The 10,342-nt window shown below is 40.7% G+C and overlaps 1 protein-coding gene across 1 annotated transcript; it reads right to left on the bottom strand.

Moving 5' to 3' along the window:
* Positions 1-3,674, bottom strand: LOC102781867 (extracellular calcium-sensing receptor-like). The gene is made up of 6 exons (XM_087851642.1): positions 3,499-3,674; positions 2,982-3,279; positions 2,047-2,841; positions 1,729-1,956; positions 1,455-1,578; positions 1-905 (listed from the first exon to the last, which is right to left on the bottom strand). Exons 1-6 carry the CDS (start codon positions 3,573-3,575, stop codon positions 1-3), a joined length of 2,427 nt encoding a protein of 808 aa, XP_087707768.1. The 5' UTR covers positions 3,576-3,674.
* Between the last annotated feature and the right edge of the window lie 6,668 nt (positions 3,675-10,342).

Here is a 10,342-nt window from a genome sequence, read left to right as displayed (position 1 = left end):
TTATGGAGCTCCCTTTCCCATTATGTTCTTTTTTGTGTTCCTTTCTGGTTTCAGTAAGATGATATAACATTTGGGGAAAAAAATGCAAATCAGCAGTCCAAAACTGGAGGCAAGAATAGCAAATATTTCTACAGCAACACTGAACTTCCCTGGAGAGCTGACATACGCTGGGATAAATGTGATCCACACTGCACAAAATATTAGCATGCTAAAGGTGATAAACTTGGCTTCATTAAAATTATCAGGCAGTTTCCGAGCCAGAAAAGCAAAAATAAAACATAAGAGAGACAAAAGTCCTATGTAGCCAAGCACAGCCCAATAACCTACAACAGAGCCCAAAGCACACTCTAAGGTGATCTTATCTTTAAATTCCTTAAAATTCTTAAATGGAAAAGGCGGAGAAATTGTTAGCCAGATGACACATATGAATACTTGTATAAGAGTGAAACCTGTAACACAGAGTCTCTGCTGTGCAGGTCCAAACCATTTCATTACATTGCTCCCTGGACGCGTTGCCCGGAAAGCCACTAAAACAACCATTGTTTTCCCCAGAACACAAGAGATACAAAGGACAAAGGTGATGCCAAATGCTGTATGTCGCAGCATGCAAGACCATTCAGAGGGCTGACCAATGAATGTCAAAGAACACAGGAAACACAATGTCAAAGAGAAGAGCAGCAGGAAGCTCAGCTCAGAATTGTTTGCTCTCACAATAGGAGTTTTCCTGTATTTGTAGAATATTAACGCCACACCAGTAGTCATGCATGTTCCAAATAAAGATGCAGCAGTCAGGAGTGCTCCCATAATTTCTTCATATGATAGAAACACTGCCTCTTTCTTAATACAGGCATCTTTTTTCCCATTTGGCCAAAACGCAGGGAGGCATCTCACACAGCTGACAGAATCTGCAAATTGATAATGAACCAGATGTTACACTTCATGAGTAGATTTTTCACTTTTCCCCAAGTGCATTATTTTCAGTGTTTACATCTACTTTATCCTATATCATTTCTACAATTACTCTAGTAAGCTACTGATGTCACACAATTATAAAGAGAAGAAGCAACATGCTTCCTGGCATTTCTTCACTTTCTCATCAACATAGTAGATGATGCATTTCTTACATTGCTCCAGTTTCTACTCTGCACCTAGCCAAATATAGAGCATACAAAAATGAAAAGAGATCAACCTACAAACCCATGTTATCTGCTGAGTTGACTGTTTTGTTTTATTTTTTTATTTCTATTAACGTTGATTGGTGTCACCTGGAGTTGACTCTTGAACTGTGAAAAGACATCTGGCATAGGTCTTTTTGTCTGTTTCTTTTTTGTTTTTCTTGTCTTGATGACAGCCTGGTATAAGGTGTATTTTACTGGGTTTGGGGGATATGTGAATTAAACAAAAATGCAAAGCCTGCCTCACTAACTTCTAAAGTTTCTGTTAGAGCACAAAACCTGTAATGTTGCTGATCTCGCCATCTGCACATCTTATACAGTCATAGCAGCAAACAGGCCTTCCTTTCTGGAGAACCTTGCGTGTTCCTGGGGGACATTTCTCACTGCAAACTGACACAGGCACCTGTATGGATAAATGTACAATGACTACAACAAAAGTGCCTGTATCATTTGAGCTTTATTTTTCATTGCCTCAAATTCAAACCAAATTCAAACATTCAAAATCGAAATTGTAGCTTTTAATTATGGTTTTAATTATTTTCTAATACCATACCTGCTTTGTGTTACTTTCCCAAATTAATGAGATATTTTGCAGAGTCAGCTGTTTGTCTGGAGAAAGTGATGCATCGTAAAGACCAACTGTCACAAACTCCACAATACTGTTTTTTCTCGGCTGCCAGTTTATAATTTCATACTTTGCTGCTGGATCTCCATTCTCATCAAAGTAAACCTCATCTCCTTCTTTTGTTTTGAAATAAATTTTTAGAATGCGCTGCAAAATCTAAGAAGACAGGCAGTCTGTTAATTTATTGAATGTCATTTTGTAACACAGACAGCACAACTGCTACTTTTTGTTCAAATGTAACCTCACCATAAATGGATCTAGCTGCACATTTTTGTTACATGTTTCATCACAGCTGAGGATGTTGTGAAGTGCATGGGCCACTGCATACACTCCTTTGTAGACATTGTTAAAGATAGACATAAGTGACATATCAGTGAAACTGTTTTGAACTCCAGTCATATCTTCATGTCCGGTACACTCTCTTGGATTTTCTGCTGTTGAGTTCAACTCCTTGAACTTACAACTAAATAGTGTCTCCCAGAACTCAATAAAGAGTTCATTATTAGATGAATTCAGTGATTTCACATTCAGTATAAACTCTTTCAAGCCACTGACATGTGCTTTTGGAATTGAAAGACCTATGGCACCATCCAGTATGTGATGTATATCCATCGCAGCTATTTGGGAATCAGATATCCAAGACTCACTGCCTACCCACTGATACCCAGTTAGGCCATGGACAGACAGTTTATTTATTAGCACATCCATATCCATGTGTGAAAGAAAGGCAATGATCACCTTGGAGGTTGAAGCCTTTATAATTTCAATGATCTTTTGAATTTTTTCATAGGGATCTGTCCTAAAAAAAGATACAGAATACTCCAGACAGATGCCCAGCTGCTGTGCAGTTTCTGTGAATGTGGCCATGCCATTGTTTCCATAATCATCATTGGTTCGAATAGCTCCAACCCAAGTCCATCCAAAATACTTGACCAAATGGGCCAGGGCTCTACTCTGGTAGTAGTCACTTGGTATTGTTCTGAGGAAGGCTGGGTACTTGGTTTTGTCACTGAGACAAGCACATGTGGCAAAGTGACTGATCTAAAAGAGAGGAAAATGAACTCATTCACACGGGAAAACACAAAGAATGATATATATTGATAAAGTGGAACAATAAAGGCAAATCGTTTTTGTTTTTTGTTTTTTTCAGAAATTCTTACATTTCTACCAATCCTACCCACCATTGGTATATAAAATGGCCCAATTACAGTTGATATTGCCATGCAAGGAGAGGAAGACGTCTCTCCCAAAATGGTCTGCACTGATGCAGGTCTGGTACAGGGTGCTCCAGACACTGCAGAAAAAATTTCATTACCATTTACTAAGGCAAGTGCAACTTTTATACCTCTGGCAATGGAGCCACAAGTATCATACATTTTGTAGCCCAGAGAGACTCCTGGCAGTAGATCTGAACTGTTGTTAATCTCCTCAATGGCAAAACGCATAGCCTGGGCAAACTGGAACTCTCTGAAATTCAAACTTGATCCAAACAGTAAATAATTGATATAATATTTAGTTTCATGTTGAAGAAGACACAGAACATTGTTAAATGTCACTCAGTTAAAATAAATCTGTCAGTAACACAACTGAAATACATGAATATCTAAACCAGAATGGGACAAAAGACCTGACACCTTTTTTTTTTTGGAGACCACTTTTACATATTTCAAAATTCAATACATTTTTGCAATGTTATACCTGGTACATTGCAGTGGCAGTGGTTTCTGCATGTAGTTATCCTTTCTGTCTGTCCAGCTGCTGTGAAAAGAGAACATCCCTCCTAGTATAATATCCCCATTCTTAGACAGTTGGGGGTTCTCAGGGTCCCCTCTCCTCTTGCATATCTCCTCACTCTGAGAGAAACACGCTACCAATAACAGTTGTAAAAATGCCCACCCCTGTTCTGGCCATTTCTGCGTAGATGGCATGCTGTCTGGAAAACCTAAACCACTGGGTGGCATTATATGGCACTGTATACAGTAAGACTTGTATTTATACATTTTAAAGTAGCAAAAATTAATCCCTGTGGAACAAAAAGGTGGGGCGAGAGGAGTAACTCTGTGATATAATTCAAATTCAAATTTTTTATTTGTCACATACACAGTCATACACAGTACGATATGCAGTGAAATGCTTAGACAACTGCTCGTGACCTAAAGAAAAAAAAGAAAAGGCTATGAATAAGATAGGAAATAAATATGAAAATTAAAAAGGGTAAATTTAACTAGGAAGGAATAAAATAAAATAAAATATAAAAATGAAGTTAAAAATGAGATAACTGTACAATGGACTTCTTTAAGTTACTTGAAGACGTTTCACCTCTCATCCGAGAGGCTTCTTCAGTTCTAAGGTCAAATGGTGGAGAGTCCCAGATATAACCCTAGTGGGAGTGTCCCCCCACAGAGGGACAAAAGGACCCCCTGATGATCCTCTAATCGCCTGAGCCAAGGTGTGGAACTGGGTGTGGGTCCCAATCAGCCACAGTTTCGGGTGAGTTCACTGTGAAACCTGGCCCCACCTTATCATGCGAATTCCTGAGGTCAGATTGCCCAGGGTGTGAGTGGGCGTTAAGGCGTCTGGGAAGGGATCTCAAAACTGGATTATAGATGGCAGATCAGACACCAGCGAGGGAGGATCTTCAGAGATCAGAAGATCAGACACCAGCGAGGGAGGATAAGAAGGACAGACGCAACAACATTGTCATCCCCTATGTAGCCGGTGTATCAGAGAAACTCAGGAGGGTTTTCTCCAAGCATGACATCCCGGTGTACTTCAGACCCAGCAACACACTCAGACAAAAACTGGTTCACCCGAAAGACAAAACGCCAAAACACAGACTTAACAATGTGGTGTATGCCGTACAGTGCAGCGAGGAATGCCCAGACCTCTACATTGGAGATACCAAACAGCCACTTCACAAGCGCATGGCACAACACAGAAGAGCCACCTCCACAGGACAAGATTCAGCTGTCCATCTGCATCTTAAGGATAAAGGACACTCTTTCGAGGATGCCAATGTTCACATTTTGGACAGAGAGGACAGATGGTTTGAAAGAGGAGTGAAAGAAGCCATCTATGTCCACTGTGAGCGACCATCTTTGAACAGAGGCGGTGGTTTACGACACCAACTCTCTGCCATCTATAATCCAGTTTTGAGATCCCTTCCCAGACGCCTTAACGCCCACTCACACCCTGGGCCATCTGACCTCAGGAATTCGCATGATAAGGTGGGGCCAGGTTTCACAGTGAACTCACCCGAAACTGTGGCTGATTGGGACCCACACCCAGTTCCACACCTTGGCTCAGGCGATTAGAGGATCATCAGGGGGTCCTTTTGTCCCTCTGTGGGGGGACACTCCCACTAGGGTTATATCTGGGACTCTCCACCATTTGACCTTAGAACTGAAGAAGCCTCTCGGATGAGAGGTGAAACGTCTTCAAGTAACTTAAAGAAGTCCAGACGCTTTTCTTTGCAAGCTCCTTTGACTACGATGACCTGGATGACTGAGAACCTTCACAGACATAACTGTACAATACAAATTAGAATGAAGGGTAAATTTAACTGGGAAAGAATAAGATAAAATATATAAATTAAAGTTGAAAATAAAATAACTGTACAACAAAATACACAATACACAGTATAGAAATATATAAGAATGTATGAAGAAATATAAATATATATTGTTACGAAATCAGTTTTACTCCTGTTCTTTTATTCGTCGAAACTTCCAGAGATGGCACTGGAACTCAGTAGTCATTTTCACAAAACTTTTATTCATCTTTATTCATCTTCATTTAAGCATGCACTTCTAGAAGGGAAGACGAGGCCGGTGTGTCCCTCTGCAAAATCTTCACCCCTTTGTTAGTTACAGCCAGCTTTATAGAGGTGTCCCCATCATAAAACCCCCCTACGGTGTGCTGCAAACTCTGTGTCTGTGTCTATGTGAGTGCTCGTGTGTGACTGTGTACGCATACCTGTGTGTATGTGTGTGCACGTAAGTGAGTGTGCATGACAGTTAAAACACTGTGGGTGTAGGTGACTCCCTAAAGGTCATAAAAAACCCATTTCCCTTCCAGACCACAGTTATCCAGGTCAAATGTTGAGACCCCCACCCAAACATTCTCTGGGGAATTTCCTCTCAGGATTAACTCCTCTCTGTTTTACTTTCACAGTTCAACTGGGGAGGGTCTCCTATACTCTGCTCCTAAATTCAGGACACCATCAGGCCTTTATTACATTGAGGGCAGTGTCAATGTCTCTACAATAATTCTAGATTCTATGTTAACACATTTCTAAACTCTAAATCAGCTAAACATTTCTACAATATATACACATATACACAATAACAGCAGCTGTACAAGTATTAACTGGAAATGAGGAATATAATGTCCAGTGTTGTGCAATCCACATTATTTAGTGTCTTGTGCAGTGCAAATATACTATAGTCTTATTCAAAATATATTCTGTATATTCTATATTTGCTTAAATCCCAAATATGTATTTGTTAACAATTTTTTAATTGACTGAGATACAGTTTAAACTACATTTTCTTTAACTTTAATTAGACTCAAGAGAATCTGATTTAGGGCTGGCTCAAAACAAAAACCTGCTTTGTTATCTTATATGCAATGTTTTTCCAAACAAAGGAATATCCTGCTAGTGTTGTAGCTTAGCTTGTACTTGTCTGCTGTCTGGAGGCAGAAGGGTTGCATGTCTAATCTGCTAACAATAAATAACTTTATCAGGGATAAATATGCGTGTTTATGCATATTTGTGTGTTTGAGCCTTGTTCAAAACATGAAGCTTGAGGTGTGAAGGACGATTAGGATGTTGGTGGTCTTCTCTCACCCTTCTGTTTGATCTTTAATATATTGAGTCTGTTCTGTTCTTTAAAATAAATACAACCTGTAGCCACTGCTAACATGTTTCCTTACATATCGTAACGCACTCGATTACAAGTTAGTTGATTGTTGTGTTATCAGTGTTATTGTGTTCACATTGCCACTCACTTATGGCATAGCTGCTCCACAGTCTAGAGGTCGTTAAGCCTATCAGTCATATCAGCTAACTATGACAGAGTAGGAGAGCCTGCTTGTGGTTGGCTGAGAGCATTTGGGGAGTGGGAGCATACTTGCCAACCTTGAGACCTCATAATTAGGGAGACATTCAAAAGGGCTGTTGGGGGGGGGATTACATCACAAGCTCTCTCGGTGGAGTGGAACTCAGCCATCTGCTCCTTGCTATCTAACATATAACCGGACGCTGGAGTAAATTCTCGACCATCTCACACTTCATCCATGGAAGCCATGACAGTGGGATTAAGGAGGTCCTCAAAATATTCTTTCCATCGCCTGAATATTTTCATTGAAGTCTCGCAGTAGGAACACAGAGAGTCCCCAGGTGGAGCACCCTCTACCACCCCACCTAGGGACTCCAAGATGCTGGGTACTCTCAACCGCCACTTGGTGCATAAGTGCAGACGATGGTCAGGACCAGTTCCCCGACCCGAAGGGAACGAACCCTCTCGTCCACTTGAAGAAAGCCCAATGTACGGACAGGAAGCCGAGGAGATACTAGGATACCCACTCCAGTCCACCACCTCTCTCCAGGAGACTGGTTCTAAAGCCCAAGCCGTGCATTTAGGTGAGCCCAACTATATCGAGCTGGTACCTCTCAACCTCACACACTAACTCAGGCTCTGTCCCCATCAGAGAGGTAAAATTCAATTTCCCAATTGCCAGTCTTGGTATCCAGGGATCAGTCCGCCAGGGCCTCTGCTCCTGACCACCGCCCAGCTCACAATGCACCCATGACCCCTACGGTGCCTCCTGCGGGTGGTGGACCTGCAGGAAGATGGGCCCATGTCCTTTTTTCGGGCTGTGCCTGGCCAAGCCCCATGGACTAAGGCCTGGCTTGCCCTTGCCCCAGTAACCCTATCATGGGCAGGGTGAACTGTTCCCTAAGTGTTCTTCTCATAGGGGCCTTCTGAATCACTCTGTGTCTGATCTAATCCCTCACCCAGGAGACCCTAGGTGAGGGATTTCCAGGTCCGTCGAGGCCTGTGTATTTTAGCTCTGTGTTTGCCTTTGCTCAGTGTCGTGTTGTACCATCAGATTTTGCCTGTGTGTTCTAGTTTGTGTTTTTCCCTGGTTTGATTTCTGTTTTCTGTAGTCAGTATTCAGTTCATGTTTTGTTTATCGCCAGCAATAAAGCTATGGTTTTCAGTTGCAATTTGGTCTCTGCGAGTCCTGCTTTTGGATCCTCACCTCTGCCTACCCGCGCACAGAGCCCTGACAGAATGAAAAGGAAATTAACAAAACAAAGGAAAAGGCCAAGCAGATGGTCAGAACACCTATGGATTTGAAGACTAAGATAAAAACATGCAGTAGCAGCAGCACTGGCATCACAACAACAGCTGAATCTACCAGGTCTTTGGGGGCCGCCTCCAAACCAGCCCACAATGGATTATCAGCGAATACCATTGCGAGGAAGATGAACTAATGATTTTATATGTTATTACAAATGACTTTCATTTGTAATAATTATTAGGCTGTTAATCATCAGCCTAATAATTAGGTCTGATCTTGTCATATTTCCTTGACCTGACTGTCTCATTAATGCTGTTGTTACTGAACATCACCAGCAAATGCTATTGTATCATTACTGAGATAAATCATGATGTGTAAAGAATTAAAAGGTTTACACTGCATGATTGCTTTGCACATGAGTCACACCCCTGCTAAATGTTATATTCTGAGTTCTTTGTTTTCAGAGCGTCCAACATGACCACACCACCTGACTAAATGCCAAAGGAGGGTAATTACACATGTTTACTATAATGCAACAGAGGCAGGTGGAGTGCAGCAAAGCTTTCATGGTTTAATAAAATAATAAACATTGTGAATTGGTTCAATACCAGATACCTATTTCCAAGTCTGACCTATTGTGGTTCTGTGGAGGAAAAGACTTGGATTTCCTGCCTCGGATGTGGTCAGGAACCTGTACAATGGTAAGACTACTGCTTCCAGTGACTGTAATAGGGGACTGGTCGAACCTAACTCCAATACTTTTGTGGTTAAGATGATTCCTCAATTTTAATATTGATTTCATAAAGATTGTGATACAAATTGGTGTTATTGAAGTTCTAAGATGTGTGTCTAATGAGCATGTGTTACCTAATTAAATTGTAAACGTGTTTACATTCATCCTGCTGGGGAATCCCTGATAAAATGTGGACCACACTATAATACCCAATTGGCTAACTTAATCTGATGATAACATTGCAGGTCCATTTGAAAAATTTGTTTTCAAGTCACTGAGGGTGGTATAGAACAGGAAGTCCTTAGACTTCCCCTCTCCGCTCTTGGCGTGTTTGGTATTGTGTGCTGCACTCTCATTCTTAAAAACATAGCTTCAGATGCCATTGTTAGAGTATGGCAGAGGACCTGAAAAGTGAAGATGACAGTCAAGGAAGCCAGAAGGAAGGTACTGAGAAACTTCTTTCCATGGGTTATACGTTTTTTGTTCTTTTTCCCTCCAACAGTCAGGTCATCAGGCTTGTCCAGAGGACCTCATTTTACACTCTCCCGATGGGAAAGGATGATGGCCTGTAAGGTCCACTAACTTTTATTAGAAGAGTGACAGATTTTTCTCACCTTCTGGGGACTTCTGAAACAGGTTTAAGAGAGGAAGACCACTCTGGTCCAATATCACACTGATACCAAGAAAGGACATGAGGCTTTAAGCTGGATTATGGATTTACATGTTAAAAGGTGTGAAAGTAGAGATTTGTTTTAATTTTTTTAAACAAATTTTTAATATTTGTGTGCCCCATTGTCTTACATATTACAATTACCTCACAATTTTTATCACGCACTTATATTTTATCTAAAATAACACATTTATATCTTATCTTTTATTACACAAATCGGTGTTGTAGAATAGAGTGTTGAAAAGATAATGTCACGCCCATCCAAAACCAGACCGCTTAAAAAATACCACAAGGAATAAGTTCTCTGTTTAGACAGTGGGTGGTTGTTTATCTGTTCTTCTCATTGCAGAAGGAGATATCCATACCAGGGGGTAAGGTGATCCATGGAATGGACCCAAGGCAAATAATGGGAAACAAGTCCACGACCACAACCTCCCCTGAAAAATTTTGGCCAAACAAATTAACATTTTGTTTTTATATCTCATAATAAAAGTGTTTACTACCTGGGTGCTCTTTATTTGTACAGATTGCTGAGCTGTCTTCTCTCATAAGATGAACCCAACAATAGTGAGAACTGTGCACTATGAATTAAGTGTGTGTCAATCATAATATACTCAATAAAATTTCTTTTATTGAATCATAAATGTTAAAGTCAGGTATTGTCTGAATGTTTGCTTAGTCATTCTGACCACACACTAAACACCTCAGACAAGATCTGAGCAATGTGCTATGTTTGCATTCTCTGCTGGTACAAAAAAACCCAGCACAGAAGCACACACACACAAACTTAATATTTTAGTTAAATAACTTATTTATTTTAAAGATGGCGA

Source organism: Neolamprologus brichardi, chromosome 14 (assembly GCF_056152115.1).
Source record: "Neolamprologus brichardi isolate AB-2024 chromosome 14, ASM5615211v1, whole genome shotgun sequence".
Taxonomy (NCBI): Eukaryota; Metazoa; Chordata; class Actinopteri; order Cichliformes; family Cichlidae; genus Neolamprologus; species Neolamprologus brichardi.
Note: the sequence above shows the minus strand (reverse complement) of the source record. Positions and strands in the feature narration are given on the sequence as shown.

What these genes read in the sequence shown, in the direction of transcription:
- LOC102781867 (XM_087851642.1), bottom strand. Translation starts at nt 3,575, where the DNA reads ATGTTCTCTTTTCACAGCAGCTGGACAGACAGAAAGGATAACTACATG. An exon ending in CTGCCACTGCAATGTACCAG is followed by an intron (nt 3,280 to 3,498) that starts GTATAACATTGC and finishes GTTTGGATCAAG; the next exon opens with TTTGAATTTCAGAGAGTTCC. An exon ending in CGAGATCAGCAACATTACAG is followed by an intron (nt 906 to 1,454) that starts GTTTTGTGCTCT and finishes ATCAATTTGCAG; the next exon opens with ATTCTGTCAGCTGTGTGAGA.